General features: G+C 43.6%; 1 protein-coding gene across 1 annotated transcript in view; it reads left to right on the top strand.

Annotated features, from left to right (window-relative positions):
• The first annotated feature begins 445 nt into the window (after window positions 1–445).
• Window positions 446–27,465, top strand: part of LOC120929180 (WD repeat-containing protein on Y chromosome-like) — a 181,936-nt gene continuing 154,916 nt past the window's right edge. Inside the window, exons 1-2 of the mRNA XM_040340457.1 lie at window positions 446–778; window positions 21,883–22,156. Of these exons, the coding sequence (XP_040196391.1) occupies window positions 711–778; window positions 21,883–22,156 (342 nt within the window). The 5' untranslated portion in view covers window positions 446–710. The remainder of the gene's footprint in view (window positions 779–21,882; window positions 22,157–27,465) is intronic.

The raw sequence follows: 27,465 nt of genomic DNA, 5'->3' as shown, positions 1-27,465 counted from the left end.
CTGAAAATGCCCTGAAAACACATGTAAACGTACATACGGAAACACACAGAGATAAACCAGAGTTTAATGTTACTTTATTGATTTTTTTCTCTAAACAAAATAAAGTTTTGCCTTTAGATACTCTGTATTTGCTGTTCTGTGAAAGGCCACACTTTTTTTTAAAGATCTGTTTATTAGAGCTTTTTTTACTAAACCACTCCCCCCAAAAATAAAAGTAATTACCATGAGCAGAACCCTTGCAGTGGTCATCGGAAAAGACATAAGATCGCCCTTTACTAGTGAAATGATCTCTGATTGGTTGCTAGGGGCTGCGATAATGTAACTCCTTTAATAAAAGTTTGTGAATATAAGTGTGTTTCAAGTGTCCTGCATTTGGTTTTTCATTGTTACCAGGATTGTGTTGAGCACTTTACTGTAACCTGCATTTACTGGCATTAAAGGTGTTGTGTTGTGGATGAAGAGATTAGTCATCTGTTTCCAGGCTCAGTGTGTAATGTGAGCTTTCTCTAGAGGCAGCATTGGAGCTCCAGCAACCTGATCTGACACTACACAGGAGTAGTCCTGCCTGGGCAGCAGACACCAGGAGAAGAGGGTAACACTGCACAGACAAGGGCAATCCTGTCCCCCTCCCCCTGTCATTGTCCTCCCTGATCTGTGTGACAGAAGACACTGCAGTCCACTCTGATGAACCAGGACTGATCTCCAGGACCATGGCTGAGAGGATGAAGTGGAGACCCTCGTCTGCCCTGGGCAGGCTGGAGACATACAGTTCCCAAAGGTAAGGGGAGACCATGGCTGCACTTTGGGGTCACTTATCTAAGTTTTGGAGCAGAGAAGTCTCAGCCGGTAACTGGCTTTATGTGCAGGTTGTTTACTGTTGTCATGGAGATGGAGATGGAGCTGTTCAGTGTGTGAACATGTGCTGGGGCTGATGAAGTTATTCACACCATATCAGTGTGTATGAAAAGTGCACAGATATACGAATAGCACAGGGATCTATGAAGACTATAAGCATTTATGAATAATACAGGGATCTATAGATAGTACAGGGATCTATGAATAGTACAGGAATCTATGGGTAGTACAGGGATCTATGGATAGTACAGGAATCTATGGATAGTACAGGGATCTATGAATAGTACAGGGATCTATGAATAGTACAGGAATCTATGAAGACTATAAGCATTTATGAATAATACAGGGATCTATAGATAGTACAGGAATCTATGGATAGTACAGGAATCTATGGATAGTACAGGAATCTATGGATAGTACAGGAATCTATGGATAGTACAGGAATCTATAGATAGTACAGGGATCTATGAATAGTACAGGAATCTATGGATAGTACAGGAATCTATGGATAGTACAGGAATCTATAGATAGTACAGGGATCTATGAATAGTACAGGAATCTATGGATAGTACAGGAATCTATGGATAGTACAGGAATCTATGGATAGTACAGGAATCTATAGATAGTACAGGAATCTATAGATAGTACAGGGATCTATGGATAGTACAGGAATCTATAGATAGTACAGGGATCTATGAATAGTACAGGAATCTATGGATAGTACAGGAATCTATAAATAGTACAGGGATCTATGAATAGTACAGGAAGACTATAGACATTTATGAATAATACAGGGATCTATGAAAAATACAGGAATCTATGGATAGTACAGGGATGTATGAATAGTACAGGGATCTATGGATAGTACAGGAATCTATGGATAGTACAGGAATCTATGGATAGTACAGGGATGTATGAATAGTACAGGAATCTATGGATAGTACAGGAATCTATGGATAGTACAGGGATGTATGAATAGTACAGGGATCTATGAATAGTGCAGGGATGCTGTGAATAATACAGGGATCTATGAAAAGTACAGGAATCTATGGATAGTACAAGGATTCTATGAATAGTACAGGGAGGGATCTATGGATAGTACAGGAATCTATGGATAGTACACGGATCTATGAATAGTACAGGGATCTATGAATAGTACAGGGATCTATGAATAGTACAGGGATCCTATGAATAGTACAGGGATCCTATAAATAGTACAGGGATTTATGGATAGTACGGGAATCTATGAATAGTACAGGAATCTATGAATAGTACAGGGATCTATAGACAGTACAGGAATCTATAGATAGTACAGGGATCTATGAACAGTACAGGGATATATGGACAGTACAATAATCTATGAATAGTACAGGGATCTATGAATAGTACAGGGATCCTATGAATAGTACAGGGATCTATGGATAGTACAGGAATCTATGAATAGTACAGGAATCTGTGAATAGTACAGGGATCTATAGACAGTACAGGAATCTATAGATAGTACAGGGATCTATGAATAGTACAGGGATATATGGATAGTACAATAATCTATGAATAGTACAGGAATCTATGAATAGTACAGGAATCTGTGAATAGTACAGGGATCTATAGATAGTACAGGGATCTATGAATAGTACAGGGATATATGGATAGTACAATAATCTATGGATAGTACAGAAATCTATGAATAGTACAGGGATCTATAGACAGTACAGGAATATATAGATAGTACAGGGATCTATGAATAGTACAGGGATCTATGAATAGTACAGGGATATATGGATAGTACAATAATCTATGGATAGTACAGGGATCTATGAAGACTATAGGCATTTATGAATAATACAGGGATCTATGAATAGTACAGGGATCCTATTTTGAAGGCGTATACTTTTTTTTTTTTAAACATTTTTTTTAAAAAAAAACAGTGATTTTAATGATGCTTAAAGTTCAACAAAAAAATTAAATATTCTATTAAATATAGTGCCTAGAGCAGTAATGCCGAACCATGGCTTCTTAGATGTTCTGGAACTAAATTTCCCACGATGCTCATGCACTCTGCAGTGTAGTTGAGCATCATGGGAAATGTAGTTCCAAAACATCTGGGGTGCCAAGGTTCACCACCACTGGCCTAGAGGAATCCCCTTAATCTGTCTGTAAAGTGGCCCATCTGAAGCATGCATAGAACATGCTGCAGCAAAAATTACATTTCTAAAGAAAAAAAATGAGTCACATCACATTTAAAATGACTTGCAGTTGCAATTGCCGGCATCCGGCTATTGAAAAAAATAAAAAGAAAGAAAAAAAACACCATGCAAAAAAAGAACGGTGTGGAGCCCCCCATCCCCCCCTAAATCCATACCAGGCCCTTATCCGAGCAAACAGCTCAGCAGGTCAGGAAGGGGGGGGGGGGGTTTTCCAGGCAGAAAGAACAGTTTTTATTATATAAAAGTGCATACAGGACACTGGGCAGACCACTAGGGACAAAGGGGGTGTGTAATTATTTTATACAGTACTGTAATCTGTAAGATTACAGTATACTGTATGTGTATTGTGTTTTTACTTTTTTGAATTTGGCGCTGATCTCCGCCCCCGTGCGTCGTAACGTTGCAGGGAACGGAGCTCAGCGGCACTCAGGCACTGTGAGGAGGACACAGCTCGCTCACACAGCGGGGAGACATCGCAGGATCCAGGAGACAAGGTAAGTAACCATGCCTGGATACTGCGATGCAATCCTGAGTCTGGCTCAGGGATACTGCTAATGGTACTGGAATTTCACCCGAGCCAGACTCGGGATTACCACCAGGGAGGTTAAAATCCCATTCTGCTTTGAAATCTTTGGGAGGTCTCTGGGAGAAAACTTGCTGATACAGCATAACTACCTTGTGTCTTGTTGCTGTGCTACCCATGGTGTATGACCTCATCCTAGTAGCAGAGTTTGGATGTTCATCACCCAGTTTTAAAGTTGTATTAAAACTTCAGCTTTTAAAAAAACAAACACAAAAAACTAACAGCATACTTACCTGCTCCGTGCAATTGTTTTGCACAGAGCAGAAAAATAATGAAAGTGATGAGCGCAATAAATAGGATGAGCACAGCTGCGTGCCAAGCTAGCAATAAGCTAGAAGTATGCCTTATAAAAATAAGTGCGATCACAAGTGATAATGCTGAAAAAACAAACAAGCTAGCATGTAGCAAGTGAAAACAAAAAATCCCAACAATGAGTAATAAGTACAACTACGTGCCGAACCAGCAATGGGCTAAGGTAGTGCCTTATTACAGTAAGTGCAATAACAGGTAGTGATGCTGAAAAAACAAATGATGATGCTGAAAAAACAAACGAGCTAGCAAGTAAACAAAAATGCAAGCAAAAAGTCCCAATAATAAACACTTCGTGAGTGACTGAAACAGTGATGATGATGTTCCTTCAGTAATCTTCTAACATAAATCTTCAATAGAGTGGACTCACAGAGCGCTTACCTTCCCAAAGTAATATTAGTGCCTTGAGTATATGGATCTCCGTTGGTGAGGGATGAGTGCTGTGCGGTTCACCACAGGTCCGGTTGCTGCTGGCATCCTGCGATATAAGCTCAAACCTCCAGATGGACATCAATGGTACTCAAAATAAAGTAAAAAGGCATCCCATAGTGAAGCAAGTAAAATCCGATTTATTAAAAAAACGCTGCATACGATGGAAAAACGTCTGGAAAAACGGCTGGAAAAACTTCCTGATGTGATTCCTTAATCCGCCCGTCCCTTACATGTTACGCCACGTCACAAGTCTTTATCAGAGCAGCCCCAATCTTCTTGTTATCGGGTCCCCTGCTGGCGCTCCTGACTCAGGTCAGGTTATCATTAGTGTGAACAATAGGCATTGGTTATTATTATTATTATACAGAATATATACAACACCAACAGTTTACGCAGCACTTGACAATATTAAAGGGAGACAATATCGTTACAATACAGTAAAATACAAGAGGATTAAGAGGACCTTGCTTACAATCTAATTGGGTGGGGAAGGTGGTACAAAAGGTTGTGACTGTGAGGAATGAGCTGATGTAAGTGGTAAAAAATTTGTTGGAGGTATGATAGGCTTCCCAGAAGAGATGCCTTTTTAGGGACTGACTGAAGGCAGCTAGAGTAGCAGATAGCTGGACAGGTTGAGGTAGAGAGTTCCACAGGATGGGAGAGGCTCTGGAGAAATCCTGGAGGCGAGCATGGGAAGAGGAGACAAGGAAGCTTGAGAGTAGGAGGTCTTGAGAAGAGCGTAGAGAATGGTTTCAGTGATGTTTGGAGACTAGATTGGTGATGTAGCTCGGGGCAGTGTTGTGAATGGCTTTGTATGATGTGGTTAATATTTTTAATTTAATTCGCTGGGCGATCGGGAGCCAGTGGAGGGATTGGCAGAGAGGGGTGGCAAATACTGCATGGTTGGTAAGGTGGATAAGTCTGGCAGCAGCATTCATGATAGACTGAAGAGGAGATAGCATATAGAGAGGTAAGACAATGAGAAGGGAGTTGCAATAGTCAAGGCGAGAGATGAGTAACTTGGTGGTTTCGTTTGTTAAAAAGGGGTGAATATTAGAGATGTTACGATGGTGAAGTCTAAAAGTTTTCAACAGCGATTGGATTTGGGGCTGAAAGGACAGGTCAGAGTCTAGGATTACAACTAGTAGCCTGGCATAAGGGGAGGGATTGATGGTTGCATAATTGATTTTGATGAAAAATTCATGGAGGGAGGCACGGGCAGGGGGGTAATATTACCAGCTTGGTTTTAGAGATTTTGTTTAAGGAACTGGGTACGACATCCATGCTGATACTGTATGTCAGTTAGTAAGTTAGTAATGGGAGAGGAGACTGAAGGAGTGAGGTGAGGAGCAGACAGATAGATTTGGGTGTCATCTGCGTATAGATGGTATTGGAAGACGTGGGCGGTTATCAAGTGAACAAGGGAGGAGGTGTAGATAGAGAAGAAAAGGGGTCCAAGAACAGAACCTTGGGGGACCCCCACAAAAAGGGTCAATGGAGAGAAGGAGACAGAGTTGTAGTTAACACTGAAGAAGCGCTGTGATAGATAGGAAGAGAACCAGGATAGAGCTGAACCTTGGAGGCCAAGGGAACAGAGTTTATTGAGAAGAAGCGGGTGGTCAACAGTATCAAAGGCTGCAGAGAGGTCAAGCAGTAGGAGTATGGAGTAATGATCATTGTTTTTTGAAGTTTGTAAATCGTTATTGAGTTTTAGTAAGACAATTTCTGTGGAGTGCTGCAAGCGGAAGCCAGACTGTAAGAGGTCAAGAAGGTTTTTTTCACTGAGGTAGGAGCTAAGATGGTTGTAGACTAAGCATTCTAGAAGTTTAGAGATGAATGGGAGCAATGCGATGGGTCTTAACCCCCCTGGCGGTATTCCCAAGTCTGGCTCGGGGTGGAAATCCAGTACCATAAGCCGTATCCCCGAGCCAGACTCGGGATCGCATCGCAGTATCCACAGGCATAGTTTATTTACCTTGTCCCTGGATCCTGCGATGCCTCCCCACTGTGTGATCGAGCTGTCTCCTCGCGAGTGTGAGAAGTTTTTCACCTTAAAGTGGAGGTTCACCCGGAAATGTAAATTCTTAACATTAAATTCATGCTCATTTTGTCAAGGGGAATCGGCTAGTTTTTTTAAAAACTAAGCAGAACTTACCGTTTTAGAGAGCGATCTTCTCCGCCGCTTCCGGGTATGGGCTGCGGGACTGGGCGTTCCTATTTGATTGACAGTCTTCCGACAGGCTTCCGACGGTCGCATCTATCGCGTCACGATTTTCCAAAAGTAGCCGAACGTCGGTGCGCAGGCACCGTATAGAGCCGCAACGACGTTCTGCTTCTTTCCGCTACTCCTGACGCCATAGATGCGACCGTCGGAAGCCTTTCGGAAGACTGTCAATCAAATAGGAACGCCCAGTCCCGAAGACCGTACCCAGAAGCGGAGGAGAAGATCGCTCTCTGAAATGGTAAGTACTGCTTCGATTTAAAAAAACCTTCCGATTCCCCCCCATAGAATGCATTAAAGGTACACTAAAGGCAATTTTTTTTATTTAAATAACAAACGTGTTATACTTACCTCCACTGTGCAGCTCGTTTTGCACAGAGTGGCCCCGAACCTGGTCTTCTGGGGTCCCTCGGCGGCTGTCTCGGCTCCTCCCCGCAAGAACTATCCACCTTCATGCAAGGTCTCTCGCAAGGTGGTTCGTTCTTGCGGGCGCCTCCCGTGATACAGCCAGCGGCTATAGTTGCTCACTGTATCACTCGGCCCCGCCCCCCGGCGGGCCGCGTCATTGGATGTGATTGAAAGCAGCGCGAGCCAATAGCTGCGCTGTTTTCAATCAACCAATGAATGAGCCGAGAAGCCAGCGTTCATGGCACGGGACTTTCGAGGTGTCAGGTAAGTAAATGGGGGGGGGGGGGGGGGGCTAATCCTAGGATGTTATTTCACCTTAATGCAAAGAATGCATTAAGGTGAAAAAAAAACGTGTACCTTTACAACCCCTTTAAGGTGAAGAAAGGCAAGAGTTTGCAACCCCTTTATATTGTTCAGGTTCGTGGGGTCCAGTGAGACCTTTTTACGTTTGGGAGTGATCTGTGCATTGTTTAGAGGTGAGGGGAAGGTGCCACTAGAGATAGAGAGATTGAATATGTGAGTGAGGGAGCATAGGATAGAATAAGAGGGTGACCATAGAAGTTCTGAGAGAACAGGATCCAGGGGACAGTTGGTTAGGTGGGCATCTGAGAAAAGTTTTGTAACCTCTTCTTTAGTAGCCATTTTGAAAGAGGAGAGTGTTGAATGTGCTGTTAGGCAAGGTATGTTGGGTGGGGAAGATGTACGCACAGTGTGGAGGTGTCTTCACTATTGCATCACTCTTGTCTTTGAAGTGATTGGCAATCTCTTGGGCAGTGAGTGAGTTAGTGGGTAGAGGGGGAGGGGGACGAAGCAGAGCTAAAAGTTGAGAAGAGCTGACGGGGATTGGATGACAAGGTATTAATGAGAGAGAAAAGGTAGGCTTGTTTGGCAGCATGGAAGCAGGAATTGTATCTTAGGAAGGCAGATTAATATAGGGTGAAGTCCTGCAGGCATTTGGTTTTACGCCACAGTCATTTAAGAGCACGGCAATGTCTCTTGAGATTTCTAGTGTTGTCAGTTTGCCAGGGTTGGAATAGTCAGGGCCTGATTCTGCGTTAGAGGAGCAAGTGTATTTAGTGATGATGAGAGTGAACTGTTGTAGACAGAGGTGGCCAGGTCAGGACAGGACAGGGGAGAGAATATGTCATATAGGTGGTCAGTAGCAAAATAGAGAAGAGGATTAAAGTGGTGAAGGTTCCTACAATTAATCATTTGCTGCTTGGAGGGATGGGTGGTTGGAGGCAAGGATACAGTGAAACTGATGGGGTTATGATCAGAGAGAGGAAAGGGGGTGTTGGTGAGGTTGCCAGGATTGCAGAGATGGGAGAATGCAAGGTCGAGGGTATTACCATTGGAGTGAGTGGAAGTATGTGTCCATTCGGTTAGGTCAAAAGATGAGGTTAAGTTGAGAAGTTGAGCTGTAGCTGGGCTGTTAACATTGACAGGGATGTTGAAGTCACCAAGAATGCGAGTGGGTATTTCAGAGGAGAGAAATTAGGGTAGCCAGGCAGCGAAGTCATCAAAAAAGCACAATACTGGTCCAGGAGGCCGATAAATTACTGCAATCCTCAGAGAAATGGGAGAAAACAGACGGATACAGTGCATCTCGTAAGAAGAGAGGGATAGAGAAGGAGGAATGGGAAGGACTTGGAAGGTGCTTTGTGGGGATAGAAGGAATCCAACTCCACCTCCTTTCTGTCCCTTGGGTCTGGGGTAAGGTGACCAGATTTTTTAAATGAAATCCGGGGACATATTTTTTTTTTTACTAGTAGTGGCGGCAATCAGTGACTTTCTGCCCATCGCTGCCGTCGCCCGCCTCGCAGCCTAAGTCTTACTCCCCTGGGCCCCAGCTACTACTGTGTGTGGAGCGGAGGAAGATCACTTCACCAGGGAAGGCAAGGAGACAAGCAGGCAGGCCGCTGGCCGGGACTTGAGCCAAGGCAGAAGAACATGCGAGCGGAGCATGGACCTCGAAACTGTAAAAATAGTCCCTCCGCTCTGACCAGCACATGATCATCAGAAAGGAGCACAGATAATGGAAAAAAACACACTCCCCTAAGCTAGTAGGAGAGGCGGAGCCGGGGTGTGTAATTCAATTTTTTTTTTTTTATTCTGCACCGACTGTCTTTGAAATTGCCTCAGCCCATGTTCAAATCAAATCCGGGGACAATACCGGGGACAGACTTGGTGCAGGGATAGTGTACTCAATCCGGGGACTGTCCCCAGAAACCGAGGATGTCTGGTCATCCTAGTCTAGGGGAGTGAGTCCAGTGGCGGTCACTATGGGAGAGGGCAGCAGGAGAAACCAAGTCAAAATTGTGAAGCCAGGTTTAAGTTATGGTGAATATGTTAAAGTCATGAGAGATGAAAAGGTCATGCACAGATGGGAGCTTGTTACAGATGGAGCGAGCATTCCAAAGGGCGCATGAAATTGGGGGGCTGGTTTTAGGAAGCAGGCGGATAGAAATTAAACTGAGTGGATTGCAGCTTTTGCCAGAGGATATGTGGTTTTCAGTTTGAAAATGAAGGACCAGGATTTGGGAGGACGATGGGAGTGGGAAGTGTGTTAGCGCACATGTCTAACTGCCCTGGTGTTTAGGTCAGCATGTGGGTTCAGCAATTGCAGGAGGTGATAGGTGCAGTAGTAGGGAGAGGGTAGGAGTGAGGGTGATATGTGTATGCTGTGGGGTAGAAAGGACGGGTAGAGTAAGGATAATTTGAGGATAAAAGACACCGATGTGAGAAGGAAGAGTAGAAGGGACATGTTATTGGATAGAGAGTGGGAATCTGACTTCAAATAACTTCAATGTCAAATTCTGGTTTGCTGGAGCTGCGGTGGCTCAACGCGATTGGCACTGCGCTGACAAGCCATTCACCTCTGCAGCTAGGGGTTCGGATCCCGGTCTCGGCTACATGTGAATTGAGTTTGGTGGTCTCAGCCCGGCTCCCGGTGGGTGTGCTATGCGAGGTAAGCCTGCGCTTAGTACGCCCACCCCCCTCCCACAAAAACCACCACACTTACACGTACTCGAAATTGGGTTAACATCACGCACTTTGACCACACGGTCTCTAAAAAGAGAGGCAAAGGACTAACAGGGCTGGTTGAGCGGGCTAATCCTCTCACTCCCTTATAGGGAGTCCCTCTGCCCCGTTGGGCTTCAAAGCGGAGCAGGTAGGACAGGCTGTGTGGGAGGACCCCCTCACACCCGCCATTGCCACCCGGGGCATGGAGAAAGGTGGCAGATTGCCTCTGGGGGAGGCCTGCCTACTCCCAACTCCTGCAGTCCGGCTCCTCTCTCGAGTACACGCACAAAATACACTTTAAAAAAAAAAAATTCTGGTTTGCTTGCCGTCTTTCCAGAGTGGAGCAGAGTTCTTGTTGTAGATTCATCCAGCTTTAGTTATCCTGTTTTCATTAAACTGTGGCGGTGAAACTGCGCATCACTCGTGACAGAGCCACTCAGAAAAGAGACATGGGGGGTTATTTACTAAAGGCAAATCCACTTTGCACTATAAGTGCAAAGTGCACTTGAAATTGCACTAAAAGTGCACTTGGAGGTGCAGTTCCTGTAAATTTGAGGGGTAGATCTGAAATGAGGGGAAGCTCAGATGATTTTATTATCCAATCATGTGCAAGATAAAATGCTGTTTTTTCTCTTCCTTGTATGTCCCCCTCGGATCTACAGCGACTGCACTTCCAAGTGCATTTTGCACTTGTAGTTTGCACTTGTAGTGCAAAGTGGATTTGCCTTTAGTAAATAACCCCCGTGGTGTCTGCACCTTGCCCTTCTCTGCACCTCCCCATTGGTTGCTTTATTTCCAGGTAGAGTTCCAGGCCATGTAAAGGAAATTCCTGGTAAACCTAGTCTTTTCTGAGCTCTTTCAAGCTGTAAGATTTCACAACTTCTCACACACCTCTTGAATAGACATCAGTGAGTTTCCTTGGCTGCTGTGATAAGATAATTATAAAATACATTCCGTTGCATAAACCCTCTGTAGAAGCCAGAAGAGCTTAGAGGTCGATGGGTCCTGCAGCACGATGCCACAAGACAAAGGCAAAAAGCAATTTACGTGGGTAAGCTTGTGGTTTAGAGCAGAAATATGCAGCAAATGTCGGGATATTACACTATGGGGTGGATTTATTAACCTCCTTAGCGGTATCCCCGAGCGTGACTCGGGGTGGTTTTTCCATGCTAGGATCGGTATCCCTGAGTCATGCTCGGGGTAGATGTGCAGAGCGTGCAGCGGCGCGGCTTACCTGCTCGCTGAATCCACAGACAAAGTTACTTACCTTGTCCCTGGATCCTGCGATGCATCCCCGCTGTGTGAGCGAGCGGGTACTCGATCGATTCACACAGTGTCCTCCTGTGCTGCCGATCTCCGTTCCCTGTGACGTTACGACGCACGGGGGCGGAGAACGGCGCCAAATTCAAAAAAGTAAACAAACACATTATATACAGTATACTGTGATCTTATAGATTACAGTACTGTATGTAAAAAATACACACACCCCTTGTCCCTAGTGGTCTGCCCAGTGCCCTACATGTCATTTTATATAATAAAAACTGTTCTTTCTCCCTGCAAACTGTAGATTGTCCATAGCAACCAAAAGTGTCCCTTTATGTCAAAAATGGTTTTAGAGCAGCTAGAAAACAGCGATAATAAATTATAATCACTTTCAGAATTGAGCGATAGCGATATGTGGGGAAATTCGTCATAAAAAAATAAAAGTAATGACAGCGACAATTCTGCAACTGAGCAAATTTCAGTGATTTTGAGTTGATTACATTATTGAATCATTTTTATTATAATTATATTATTATTTGTTATAATTATTTATAATTATTTATTATATTATAATTTATAATTTTTTTTTTTTTAATGTCATACCCGGGATGCCTACTAGACTCTTGTTTGGTCAGATTTAAGTGAGTTATTCCTAAGAATTGCAGGCCTACAGTATAAAACGCCTAATTTTCTTGCAAAATAATTGTAACGCTTTTGGTACGTAATTTCAGACAGAATCATACCGCCAGGGAGGTTAAAGGCAAATAGTCTGTGCACTTTGCAGGTGCAGTTGCTCCAGAGCTCAGTAAATCAAAGGGAACACTGCTGACTTCCCCCATCCAATCACGTGCAGTAAAAAAAAAAGCTGTTATTCTTTTATTTTTTTCTGCATTTGATTTCTTTTCTTTGTAAAGTGAAGCTTTAACCCATGTGCTTAGCTCTGGAGCAACTGCACTTGTAGAATGCACAGTCTATTTACCTTTAGTAAATCAACCCATATGATTCTTCTGTTGGAAAAGACATAGGGGGTTGATTTACTAAAGGCTAAAAGGCTGTGCACTTTGCAAAGTGCAGTTTCTCCAGAGCTTAGTAAATGAGCAGAAGCTCTGCTGACTTCATTCATCCAATCATGTGCAAGCAAAAAAAAATTTTTTTCCTTGCACGTGATTGGGTATTCTTTGCAAAGTGAGGCTTTACCTCATTTACGAAGCTCTGGAGCAACTGCTCTTGCAGAGCACAACTGCAATTTGCAAAGTGCACATCCTATTTGCTTTTAGTAAATCAAACCCACAGGTACCCGGCGTATAAGACGACCCCCGACTTTTGGGGCATTATTTTAGATGCAAAAGGTCGTCTTATACGCCGGAAAATACGGTATTTGTTTGCATGAGTAACCTTCAACCTGAAGAAATCATAACCTAATAACATTCAATTTTCCCAGTTCACACACAATGAATGTACATTCAGGTTCACAAAATAAATAGTGCTGCTTTTTATATATATAAATACACCCCTAAATTGTTGTTCTCTTACCTTGAAATGATTCATAACCTGCATTACCGCTGTTCACTCAGTTCTCTATCTGCTCGGAATGAAGATCAATGACTGTCAGTCACCGCTCTCTGCTCTGCCCCTCCGGTGCTCACTGGAGCACAGGGCTGGAGAGGGAATGAGAGCAGCTGGCTCCGACTTGCAGCCTCTCACTGAGAGCCGGAGCCAGCTGTCATTCAAGCAGCAGGGAAGATCCAGACAATATGGTCAGGATCACTGCAGGGCCTGGAGCGGCTTTGTGACATCAGAAGTATGACCAAAAACTTTTGGCCATACTTCTCTTTTAATATTTCTGACTGCTTTTCATTTGTGAAAGATAAAACTTAACCTGTTACTACTTTTGTGATCTAATAACTTCGCACATCACAATTTCTCCGTGCATTGCCTTATTTGTGGGAAATAGGAAAAGTCATAGCAGCCAATGAGAACTCTTTGCGGGGGAATGCGCAATCTAAACTCCTGCTTATTTCAAGAAAAAACTTTTACAGGTCCATTATTTGAAAACAATTAGGTATAATTTCTTCTTAATTTTCCTATAACATAAAGACAGACGATTAAACCAAATAAGATTATCCTGCAGACACAAAGCCCTTCAGGGGAACATGTTGCTGTGGCAATAACTTAAGATAAAGTGCTAAGTGGTCTCCAGACAGTTCTTGTTGTAGACTCTAAGGACTGTCTTTGTTTTCTCTGTCTCAGTGTACTTTTATTTAGGGCAATTTCACTTTATGATTATGTGACATACCCCAGCCTCACCTCTATCCTCTGTACACAAAACCCAGTATCAACTGCCATTGCCCAATTGGCGATGTGCAGAAGCGTAGGATTCCATCTGGAGGGCTTGTCGAAAATAAATGAGACAAATGTACGGTAATTAATGAAGGTATTAGACTGATTACAGTATACACTTCAGTTTTGGATTATTTTTTTGATGTTTTGATTATTAGTGGGGTCCAACTGATGTCCATTTTCAACTGTAGTGATGAGAAAATCCATAAGAGCAGTTTAATGAAATTATTTTCTCTGATTTCTAACAATGTACGATATGTTGTTTTTATCTGGGAAAATGTTATTCATACCAAATGTTAAAAGTAGGGTTGTCCCGATACCGATACCAGTATCGGTATCGGGACCGATACTGAGTATTTGCGGGAGTACTTGTACTCCCGCAAATGCCCCCGATGCCTGAATAGAATACTTGCCGCCGCCGCATACCGCAAAGCCACCGCCGCATACCGCAAAGCCGCCGCTGCCGCATTAATCAGTGTGCGGGGAACATTACAGGCAACTTTCGTTTGAATAGCTGTATTCCCCACCGCGCCGTGTATAGACACTCCCCCTTGCTCGGGATTGGACAGATCCGTCCAATTCCGAGCAAGGGAGAGTGTCTATACACGGCGCGGCAAGGAATGGACAGCTATTCAAACGAAAGTTGCCTGTAATGTTCCCCGCACGCTGATTAATGCGGCAGCGGCGGCGGCATCATCATCTACTAGGCATGGGGAACATGGCTGCAATATATGGGGGGACATGGCTGGATATATGTGGGGGGACATGGCTGCAATATGTGGGGGGACATGGTTGGATATATGTGGGGGGACATGGCTGGATATATGTGGGGGGACATGGCTGGATATATGTGGGGGGACATGGCTGGATATATGTGGGGGGACATGGCTGGATATATGTGGGGGGACATGGCTGCAATATGTGGGGGGACATGGCTGCATTTGGGGACACATTTAAAAAAAAAGTATCGGTATTCGGTATCGGCGAGTACATGAAAAAAAGTATCGGTACTTAAAAAAGTGGTATCGGGACAACCCTAGTTAAAAGGTAACAAAATGTTGAAATACATTTGATTGACATCCGGCAAGTTTCTAGACTAGAGACTAGGGGGTAGATCCACGTACAACGGCGCATTAGTGCGCCGGGCGTAGCGTATCTAAGATTCACTACGCCGCTGTAACTTACTTTTTTTGTTTTGAATCCTCAACGAATTTGCGGCATAAGTTACGGCGGCATAGTGTATCTCTTGCGGCGTAAGGGCGCGGAATTCAAATGGATGTAATGGGGGCGTGTTTTATGTAAATACGTCGTGACCCGACGTAAACAACGTTTTTTTTGCGCCATCCCTGGGGGTATTCCAGTGCGCATGCTCGAAATTTAACCGGAACAAGCCAATGCTTACGACGGTGACGTCATTCTACGCAAATTCCTATTCGCAAACAACTTACGCAAACGACGTAAAAAATTCAAAATTGTACGCGGGAACGACGGCCATACTTAACATTGAGTACGCCACCATATAGCACCTTTAACTATACGCCGGAAAAAGCCGAACGAAAACGACGTAAAAAAATGCGCCGGGCCGACGTACATTAGTGGATCGCTGTAAATAGCTAATTTGCATACTCGACACGGATTTTGACGGGAACGCCACCTAGCGGCCGCCGAAAAATTGCAGCTTAGATCCGACGGCGTACTAAGACGTATGCCTGTCGGATCGATCCCAGATGCCGTCGTATCTTGTTTTGTGGATACAAAACAAAGATACAACGCGGGAAATTTAAATCCTTCGATTTTTTGTAAAAACATTTGTATCAAAATCTACCAGTGTATGGCCACATTAAAGCGCAACTTTACCCATAACAACTTGGAAAAAAAAATTGTTCTTTAGTAAGAAACATACATTCCGCATTTAAGTGATTGCAAAGTTTTTTTTTCTAACCACTTAAGGACCTTGCCTGTTTTTCAGATTTGGCGTTTACAAGATTAAAACTGTTTTTTTTTTGCTAGAAAATTACTTAAAACCCCCAAACATTATATATATATTTTCTAACACCCTAGAGAATAAAATGGCGGTCATTGCAATACTTTTTGTCACACCGTATTTGCGCAGCGGTCTTACAAGCGCACTTTTTTTGGAAAAAAAAATCACTTTTTTTAATTAAAAAATAAGACAACAGTAAAGTTAGCCCAATTGTTTTATATATTGTAAAAGATAATGTTACGCCGAGTAAAATGATACCCAACATGTCACGCTTCAAAATTGCGCCTGCTCGTGGAATGGCGTCAAACTTTTACCCTTAAAAATCTCCATAGGCGACATTTAAAAAATTCTATAGGTTGCATCTTTTGAGCTACAGAGGAGGTCTAGGGCTAGAATTATTGCTCTCGCTCTAACGATCGCGGTGATACCTCACTTGTGTGGTTTGAACACCGTTTTCATATGCGGGCGCGACTCACGTATGCGTTCGCTTATTTTGCTGTGACTTGCAGTGCTGTCCTTCTTTTAATAAAAGGCTACAATTTGTTCAGTGTGCAGCTGTCCAGAGACAATCTTTGTTCCTGCTTTGCTAAGTGCATTGCCTGCACCTGAGTTGTCTGCAATGGAGGATATTCATCTGGGTTCCCACCTGGAGCAGCTATTCCCTTTTCCTCTGTGCTCAAGCTTGTCGGGACGGGGCGCTTTAAAAAAAATGTATTTTTGTTTTTTTATTTATTTTTATTTATTTTATAAATTTTTACACTGAAAAAAAAAAGGATCACTTTTATTCCTATTACAAGTAATGTAAACATCCCTTTTAATAGAAAAAAGCATGACAAGTCCTCTTAAATAAGAGATCTGGGGTCAAAAAGACCTCAGATCTCATATTTAGACCTAAATGCAAAAAAAGAAAAAAAAAAAAATATTGCTTTAAGGAGCATGGGCGGAAGTGAAGTTTTGACGTAGCTTCCACCCTGCTATGCTATGGGGACGGGTGGGGGCCATCTTGCCCTCACTCATATCCCAGCCGAGCAGGAGAGAGGACCTGATCGCCTCCGCCGCTGCCGACGTCTCCGGTAAGCGGCGGAGGGCGCGGGAAAGCGGCTGGAGGGGGGCCCCTCTCCCGCCGCCGATAACGGTGATCTTGCGGCGAATCCGCCACGGAGACCACCGTTATCGTTTACAGGACCGCTCACTGAAAAGATGGATATCTCAGTTGTGGCAGCTTTTTAACTATATTTTTTTCTGCAAATTGGTTATGCTGTGTCGGTGTCTGTATATTTATAGCCAGCTGTAAATAACCATTTTTGAATTTTTGCATGCATTAAAGCGGTAGTTCACCCTGACCCACATGATGTTACCATCGAGACAGGCATTGTAGCGCGAGCTACAGTATGCCTGTCCCGATTTTTTTAACCCCGTACTCACCTCGTAGTCGTCCATCGTAGATTTCGGCTCCCGCGGGGAATGGGCGTGCCTATGGAGAGGGAGGATGATTGACGGCCGGCCCTGGCACGTCACTCTCCCCGAAGACAGCCGGAGTAGGTCTCGGCTCTTCACGGCGCGTGCGCACAGGCTATGCGCACGCGTCGTGAAGACCAAGCCTATTTCGGCTATTTCCGGAGAAGCGTGACGCGCCAGAGCCGGCCGTCAATCATCCTCCGTCTCCAGAGGCACGCCCATTCCCCGGTATCTTCGATGGACGACTACAAGGTGAGTATGGGGGGAAAAAATTCGGGACAGGCATACTGTAGCTCGCGCTACAGTGCCTGATTTAAAGGTAAAAGAAATTTTTTTTTTTTTTTCCTGTCGATAGGGTGAACCCCCGCTTTAAGGATTGCCTTTGGGACTATATAGATATAATCACAGTGGTTTAACCAATTGGATATTTAACTTAAACACTGTTAAAAACTGATGGTAATATAAACAGAGATTTTTGTACTATAAACACTTTAAGAATTATCTATGGATTAAGAATTATCTATGGAATTATCTATGTCCAGATGCACTATATCACATATATATATATATATATATATATATATATATATATATATATATATATATATATATATATAGTGAGTAAGTGAGTGAGAAACTTATATAGCGCAGCACATGCGAACTGAATCGCCTCTGGGCGCTTGGTGTCCATTTCTTCTTTTTTTTTGTCCTCAGATGGGTCCTCAGAGATGGGTCTTGATATTTCTCCTGAAGGCCAAATGGTTCTCCTCCAGCCGAATGCTGGTTGGTAAAGCGTTCCATAGGCTAGGTCCTTGGACCGCAAATCTTCTTTCTCCTTTGGACTTGTATCTGGCTTTGGGTATCTGGAGTAGGTTTTGGTTGGTGGATCGCAGAATGCGATTGGGGTTATAGGCTTTTAGTTTTTCGCATAGATATTGGGGGGCATTTCCTAGAATACACTTATGCGTAAGACAGAGTGCTTTGAAAGTGATTCTGTCTTTTACTGGCAACCAATGAAGGGATCTCAGTGAAGGTGAGATTGATTCCCACGTTTTTTTCCCAGTCACAAGTCGAGCGGCCGTATTTTGAACGACTTGCAGACGAGTGATTTGGTAATTTGGGAGTCCAAGATAGAGGGCATTTGCATAGTCGAGTCTGGAATTGATAATTGTTCCCACTACGACTGCTCAATCTTCTTTTGGGATAAATGGAATAAGTCTGCGTAGTAGGCGCAGCAGACGGTGAGACCTGCTGACTACTGACCCTATTTGTGCATCCATTGTCATGTAGGTGTCAAAGATGACTCCGAGACTTTTGACTTTAGTGCTAGGGGTGATGATTTTGCCCAGAATGGGCGGGGGTATCCATGTTGTTGCAGGATGATTCTTTTAATTGGCGTGAAACAGGAGAAGTTCTGTTTTTGAACCGTTGAGTTTAAGTTAACTCTTTGTCATCCAATTTTCTATCAAAGTAAGGCATTTCTCTAGTCCGAGATGATGATCCTTTTTGTTGCAGATGCGAAAATACAGTTGCGTGTCATCCGCTTAGGATTGGTAGAGTAACTTCTGGTTACTGATGATCTCAAAGAGAGGGCTGAGATAGATATTGAACAGAACCGGTGACAAAGGGACTCCACATGACACTGTACGTTTTTCCTAAGTGAAAGGCCCCAAATTCACTATTTGTGATCGGTTTTCCAGGAAGTAGGAGAACCAAGATAAATCACATTCCACGACTTTGGCTACTTCAGCTAGCCGGGTTAGTAATAATTTGTGGTCTATCGTGTCAAAGGCTGCGCTTAGGTCCAACAGTACTAGAAGACAAGATTCTCCTTCGTATGGGCGTCATCCCATATTTTGAGAAGCGCTGTTTCTGTCCCGTGACCAGGACGGAAACCTGATTGATATGGATCAAGCAATTTATGGGTATCTAAATGATGTTGCAGCTGTTGTACAACTTCTTTCTCCATAACCTTGGAGAAGACATTTAGGCCTGTTATGGGTCGATGATGTTTTGGGTCTTTGGGGTCGAGGCTGGGTTTCTTTAGATTAGGTTTGATTATACCTTGTTTCAGCAGGGTAAGCACCATGCCTTCCTTGAATGATTGGTTTATAAGCTGCGTGATAGCCGGTGCCAGAAATATCGGCACATTCTTTCAGCAGTTTGGTGGGGATGATATCATTGGGCGCTGTGCTATTACGCAGGGTACCGATGATATTTTTGGTGGAATCGATGGAAATGGGTTTGAGAGTGAAATTTGTTGATTGCGGCAAATTTATGTTGGTATTGGGTGTATGATTGAAGGGGAGGTTGAAGGAGGTTCTATTTTGCTGAATACTTTCACAGATTTTTTCAATTTTGTTGATGAAATAATCCGATAGTTTGTTGCAAAATTCTTGTGAATCAGAATTCGGGGCTTCGAGACAGACTGGATTCATGGTCTGGGTGACTAGATTGAAGAGTTCACAGGGGCGGTTTAGGGCATAAGCGATGATATTGGAAAAATGATTTTCCTCTGAAGAGCTGCTTCCGCTCGTCTGCGCTCTTGCTTTAGCAATGACAGCTGGTTGTTAAACCAGCTGGAGTTGTTTTTCCAGATGCAGGTTTTGCGTTTAGGCGCTACTAAGTCGGCTGACTGTAGTAGAGCTGTGTTGATGGCATCCAGTGTTTCTGTGGCCGTTTGATGTTGTTAGATTTTTTTTATTTTGTTCCCTAGTGTAGTTTTGAAGAGCTCTGCGTGGAGCTTCCTCTGAGATCTAGTCCAGTGTGTTGTCACCGGTTTTATCGTTTTTTTTTAAAGGGGCGTTGGTGGTCTATATACTGTATATATATGAATTGACATTTATGAACTTAGATGCACTTTATTTTTATTTAATTTATTTTATAGTACAGAGAGCACTTTCATATAATAGAAGCACTGTATATATATTGGAATTGAGTACATACCCTCGGAATTGTTTGTTTTCTGGAAGATATATATATATCCAATAATCTCTTATATTTAGACACTTTAATTTTTTGGGGAATTCCACACTGTAAGCAAGGAGCCACATTCTCTATTATTATAATCCAGTGTATATTTTTAGCATTGATCACTGTATTAGTGTCACTGGGGATGTCAGTGGCAAGTTGTCAGTTACCCCCCCAGCGTCAGCGTCAAATTACCCGCCACACTATCGCAGTCCCATTATAAGTCGCTAATCACTCCCATTAGTAGTATACAAAAAAAATCAGTATCTATACCATAGTTTGTAGACCATATAATTTTCACTCAAACCAATCAATGTACATTTTTTTGTGATTTTCTTTACCAAAGACAAGTACAGGTAGCAGAATATATTTTGGCAAAAATTTATGAAGATATTACATTTTTTTATCTTTTTATTTAATGTTTTATAGCAGAAAGTAGAACATTTTGTTTTTTTTTCTACATTTTTGGTCTTTTTTTTGTTTCTCTTGTAAAAAATAAAAAACCCAGTAGTGATCAAATATCCCCAAAAGTTGGTGATCCTGCCATTAATGTCCTTGCAGGGCACTTCCTGTTATATGGTTGTATTTGTCTCTGCCTCCAAACTACCCTGACAAAAATTCAAAGTACATTGCCACCACACACCATTCAGACATGGCCCACTATTGTCACTGTCAGGAAACACACCCTGATGCTTCGTACACACAATAATTTTTCCCAACAGGAATATGTCAGGAGAGCTTTTGGCCCGGAATCCCGGCCAGGTGTATGCTCCTCGCAGTTTTTCCGACGGGAAAACTGCCCAAAAACCGCCGGACAAAAAAAGAGAACCAGACTTTTGCCCGGTGGTTTTTGGCAGTTTTCCTATGGGAAAAACTGCAATGAAGCATACACATGGCCAGGATCCCTGGCCAAAGCTCCATTGCAGTTTTCCTGACGGGAAAACCTCTCGTGTGTCGGATCTTTTCCCGTCGGGAATCCCGGTTGTGTGTACGAGGCATTAGACTCATTCATTTTTACACACATTCTTTCTTCATCGCCCGTGTGTAGGGGAAAGACTGAACCAAGCAGGTTGTCGGCTTTCCCTCGGGAATTCTCAATAGGAACTTTTCCCCTCTGAAACCCCCGTACGTGTGTACGAGGCATTAGAAATGTAATGCAGCCATCACATGAATGTAGACAGAAAATTACAAATATTTTTTATTTTTTTTAAATGTCAACTAAATCTCATTTAGTTATTTTTACCTTTTTTAAGTTCTGGCCAGATTCCAGCACCCCTGGCATGACTGTGACAAGCAAAACTCGCCTTTTAGCAGGACCTCTGTTCAGAGGCGGCTCTAGGCTTTGTGAGGCCTTAGGCAAAACTTGGCATGGGGCCCCACTCACGCCCATGATGGGAAAAATAATTCAAGGACGAGGGCCTCTTCCCCACAAACCTGGCCGGTGGTTGTGGGGGGGTCTGCGGGTGGGGGGAGGGGCTTATTGAAATCTGGAAGCCCCCTTTAACAAGGTGGCCCCCAGATCCTGCTCTTTAATAACTAAGGGTGGGGGCCACCCGGTGATGTCACCTGGTGAACCCGCCCCTGTCATTAACTGAGGGCATGCTGGGTCATTGGTGTCACAAGGGGTGGTGTCACCGATATTTACTGGTTGCTAGGGACGCTGGCAGTTATATATCGGCTATCCCACGGATGGGGAGAATTGATGTGCTGGGGTCCAGGACAGTAGTGAAAACCCAGCGATAATCGATGATTGATTAGGCAAATGTAACTAAATGGATGCACATGCATTTGTGAGACAAACCAATTCTCTACTGATTGTCTTCTCCAGTCTTTTCAGTGATATACGACAGACTTCTACAGCTGCTCAGAACCAGTCTGTACAACAAAGAGCAAAAACTGCTCTGGGAACGGCCAGGAGTCAGGCACTGACCGCCACTGATTTCATTGGAGAGTCTGAGGAAGAAGGGCAAAGTCCCCCAGAATGGCTGGAGAAAGAGATGATAAGGAGACAACAGAGAAGATATTCGCTGGGGCTTGTGGACAGTGTTATGGAAAGTTTACAGAATCATTCTGATCCAGCTAGAAGCCTCAGGAAGGAGAAGGTAACTACATTTTCTTCTTCTTCACGATTGATTTCCGTTCATTCGGTCATAAAGAAGCCATTCACTATGTCAGTCTCTGATTAGACTTGCCACCACCCCTTTAGCTGGCATCGCATCATCACATACAATGTAGGACTAGCAGCCATGTCCCTACCTGATGCCGTGGCTTTTGGTCTTGGAATGTTTGTGAATATGTAGAACTGCCTCTAAACATTGCAGTGCTGGAGAGAAGAGGACTGGACTGCTAGATGTCACGGGACAAGAAGATAAAGCAGAACTCCATGAACATTTTTTTTCCTCCCATGCAGTGGGGTTGTGCCGGCACTGCATGGGTTAACTACTGTATTTGTTTTGACCAGAGGCGCACTGAAAGGCTATACTTACCTGATCCGTCTATCCTCTGTAAAACAGTGCTTCCCCACATCCAGTGGTGGACTGTTCCTGCCATCCCAACGTTCAGAGCTGGTCTGGGCATGATGACATCAGGAACAGTCCATTCACAAGACCGCTAGCCAGGGTTGCCAACCGCCAGTAAATTTACTGACAGTTTGTAAAAATCAATGATGTTTTTTACAACTGCCAGAAAATATCAGGGGCTGATAATTTCATGCTGTGTTGACTTTTTAAGTGTAAATCAAGCAAATGACTTTTTATAGGTATTGTCAGTGTTTCCATATCATGTTTATACTGTTCAAATATTCACTGTGTTAGTTTTCAATAGGAGTTCTGTAATTTCTCAGGTTGCTAGTAAAACATTTGATCTGCCAGTAAATTTGCCATGTTTTGTCAGTAAAAAATGCTGCGGGAGGTTGGCAATCCTGCTCTAGTGTGCAGCGGAGCAGGAGTGCCAAGGGCCAGAGGAGGATCAGAGTATTTATGGTCAAAATGTAAAAATCATATATTCAATTCCACATTGAATTTAAATAATTTTTAGCCAACTTCTATTAAAAAATAAGTTCGGGAGTTGAAAAGATTAAACAATTATATTCACCTAGGTGGATAGAGAATTGACCCCATACTGCACATGTTCTCTTTCTAAGTCCGTCGGAATTCCGACGGAAAAACTCAGATGGGGCACACACACGGTCGGAATATTCAATGAAAAAAATTCCGTCTGACTTTTTAAGTCTTTTTAAGACTGAGAACTGAGCAATCAAAATCCGCTGATCGCTCAGTTCTTGGGGCCAGATTCAGAGAGAATTACGTTACGCTGCGGCGGCGTAACGTATCCCATTTACGTTACACCGCCGCAGGTTTACAGCGTAAGTGCCTGATCCACAAAGCTCTTACCTGTAAACTTGCGGCGGTGTAACGTAAATCCGCTCGGCGCAAGCCCGCCTAATTCAAATGGGGAGGGCACCATTTAAATTAGGCGTGTTCCCACGCCGAACGTTCTGCGCATGCTCCGTTAGGAAATTTCCCGACGTGCTTTGCGCGAAATTACGTGCCCCGACGTTTTTTTGAACGGCGAAGTGCGTTACGGCGTTTCGTATTCCCGGACATCTTACGCAAAAAAATAAAAAATTTAAATTCGACGCGGGAACGACGGCCATACTTTAACATGGCTGATCTAAAGATAAGCCATGTTAAAGCAGGTGTAACTTTGCGACGGGAAAAAACGACTAGCGACGACGTAAGAGATTGCGACGAACGCGCGTATCTTCGTGGATCGCCGTAAGTAGTCATTTGCATATTCTACGCCGACCGCAATGGAATCGTCACCTAGCGGCCGGCCTAGAATTGCATCCTAAGATCCGACGGTGTAAGTCAATTACACCTGTCGGATCTTAGGGCTATCTATGCGTAATAGATAGGACGGGCGGATCAGAGAGATACGACGGCGTATCAGGAGATACGCCGTTGTATCTCTTTTGTAAATCTGGCCCTTGGTCTTTAGTGAGCAGAGAGCCAGTGACTGTCCTTCACCATCTCTATGCTTTGCCCCTTCAGCACTCTCTGGAGTGCTGGGCTGTGGAGGGAGCGGGAGCGGATGGGTCAGGCTCTCAATGGCTTGCTGAGAAGCTGAGTCAGCTGCCAGTCAGGAACCTGGGTGAATCCTGACTTTAACCACTTCTTCAGCCCCAGAAGGATTTACCCCCTTAATGACCAGGCCATTTTTTGCAATACGGCACAGCGTTACTTTAACTGATAATTGCGCGGTCATGTGACGTTGTACCCAAATAAAATTGATGTCCTTTTTCCGCACAAATGGAGTTTTCTTTTGGTGGCATCTGCGGGTTTCATTTTTTGCACTATAAACAAAAAAAGAGCAATCATTTTGAAAAAAAAATATTTTGTACTTTCTGCTATAAAACATATCCAATAAAAATATGTAAAAAATGTAATTTCTTCATCAGTTTAGGCCAATTTGTATTCTGCTACATATTTTTGGTAAAAAAAAAAAAGTAATCGCGTCTACAAACTATGGGATAGATTTATGGACTTTTCATTTTTTTTATTCTTTACTAGTAATGGCGGCGATCAGCGATTTTTAGCAGGACTGCGACATTGCGGTAGACAAATTGGACACTAAGTGACACTCTTTGGGGACCAGTGACAACAGTACAGTGATCAGTGCAAAAAAATGCACTGGCACTGTATAAATGACACTGGCAGGGAAGGCGTTAACCTCAGGGGCAATCAAAGAATTAAATGTGCTCCCTGTGTGTGCTTTCTAACTGTGTGGGGGATGCTGACACTAGACGAAGAGAGAGATTGGTGTTCCTGATTAGTAGGAATCACAGATCTCTCTATTGCTCTGTGACAGAACGACATGAGATGACACGGAACTATGTAAACAAGGCAGACCGCAGTTCTATCATTCCCCCGATTGATCACGGGTAGCCATGGCCATCGCAGCCTCCGGACCCACAGCGGGAGCAGGCCGCCTGCTGCAGTATATGTGCAGTGGGCGGTCTGGAAGTAGTTAAAGTTGTAATCTCTTCAGAGCCTGGACTGGCTGAGTGACAGCAGCCAATAGTGGACTTTAGCCCGCTGTCGGCTGAATAAGGGTCACAGGAGTGCAGAACGAAATGCACTCCTATGACCCAAAGAGAAGTAGGGCTGGAAGAACTTCAGCCCTACTTCTCCTTTAGTCTGAATGATTTTGAAGTCTGTAGACTTACTTTGTGAAGATGTCCACATATTTACTTCTTTAAATTCTGTGACACGTATTCAGTATGTCCTGTGGGTAGGCACTCCTGTGCCACGCCCAGAGGCGTATCTAGTGAAAATGGTGCCTATGGCAAGCACTGAAACTGCGCCCCTGTCAAAACATTTGAAACCTTTCAGATAACCAGAGATAGGGAGGGACGCAGTGCGACGAGGACATAGAGGGACACTGGGGACCACTGGGGCTGGTACTGAAAATTTTGGGGGGGGCACAAACTGAAAAAAATCAATTGCAGCCACTGTGCCCATCAAAAGCAACCACTGTGTCATCGGCCATCATAGGGGCACCTGTCACTCCACTCCCTAGGCCAAGTAGCAATATTAGCAATTGCTGTGCCGGGCGCCGCTCTTCAGCAGGCCGGCCGCGATGCCGGGAGCTACATTAGTGTCGGAGACGGCCGCAGGAGGTTTTTTTATGCACGGGGTAGCTTTTTGCCGCCCCCCCTCCCCATGGCGCCCATGGCACTTGCCATGGCTGCCATACCCTAGATACGCCACTGGCCACGCCACACATTTAACAGAGCCTGCCATATGAACTACAAGGTGCTAAGAGGAGGAGTTTCAGGAGGTAGAGTCAGTACAGAAATCACTGCTTGCCGGTGTTCCTTCAGATTAGGCGACCCGTGGAAATCATGTAACGGAAGTGAAGTTCTGTCACAGCCATCTTGGTACACCCACACTCAGCCACACTAAGCCTACAGTCTGAAGTCGCCAAGTGGACATCTTTTTGCACCCACCGAAATCTTGCATTTCATAATTATTTTTACCACTAAACTGAGCTTATATCATAAAATACAGTATTTAGAGGTCCGTGACACTGTTTTGATGTTTAATTTTTAAATGCAACGGTCTTCTCTAAGATTATCAAACATGTGAGATCGGCAGGCTTGCTGCTGCTTTTAAAATTCAACATCAAAACAATGTCACGGATTTCTAAATACTGTATTTCATGATATAAGCTCAGTTTAGTGGTAAAAATAAGTGTAAAATGCAAGATTTCGGTGGATGTTAAAAGATGTCCGCTTGGCGACTTCAGACTGTAGGCTTAGAGTGGCCGAGTGCAGGGTGTACCAAGATGGTCGCCTAATCTGACGGAACACAGGCAGCAAGGTACCATGGGATATATAGTCCTTAGAAATTGGATCTGCAATGCATGCAGGGAATCCAGAAAGTTGTGGAAAGAGATGGCCAGCAGATAACATGTAAAAACCTTTTTTTAAATAAATGTATTTTAGATTGTCAAAAAGAACTACTGTTTGCATTGTTATCACGTGGCTAATGTTATAAAACAAAGGTGTATGCTGTGACCATAAAACTCCCTAAGGGAGTTTTTTTGTTTCTGTCAGCAGAAAATTATTTTATGGGTCAAATAGAAGGAATTCACCCCCACAAATCATTTAGATACATATTCATATGCTCAGAAGAGGCACCTATTGTTGTATTGCTAATGGCCCCAGGGGACGCACGTTTGACTGAGATCCAAGAATGCTTGTCTCTTCCTACGTTACTGAATATTTAACAAGTAGCACATAATTTTACACACTCATATTTGTTGAAATTCTCTAAGGCATTTGTGCTAGGTGGAGTTTAAAAGCAAAGGTTAGATGCTAGGTTAGAACCCTATTTTACATTCAGACGCAGAAACATTAAAGTCCATCTAAAGGGGAATTTTTTGTGGAATAAAATCAATAACTAGCTACCTGCAGTGCAACCCAATTCCCCCTGTTAAAGCAATAATTTAAAAAAAAATTGCAGTTGTTGAAGTTTGCGTGCGTCTGTTGCATGCTTGTCTAATTTACTGCAAGGGAGGGACTGAGCAGCACTGCTGAAAAAAAAACGATATTTCCCATGAGCAGTGCCTTGTCTTACCTATGAGGATGGAGCTAGGTGAGGCCAGTTGGTAATTGACAAGCTACATGTTTGCCCACACTCAACTCATACCAAGCAAACGCTATACAGGTGTTTCGTCAGATTTGGCGACCCGTCAGAATTGGTAAGGGAAGTGACGTTCCGTTGCTGCCATCTTGCTACACCGCGCACTCCTCCATAGTAAAGGATACTCTGAGAAGGGTAAAGGGGACATCTTGTTACACCCACCGGAGTTTTCCATTTTACACTTATTTTTAACAGGAAAGTGA

This window comes from Rana temporaria, chromosome 2 (genome assembly GCF_905171775.1).
Source record: "Rana temporaria chromosome 2, aRanTem1.1, whole genome shotgun sequence".
In the NCBI taxonomy this organism is placed as follows: domain Eukaryota; kingdom Metazoa; phylum Chordata; class Amphibia; order Anura; family Ranidae; genus Rana; species Rana temporaria.
This window is presented reverse-complemented; position numbering and strand designations above follow the sequence as displayed.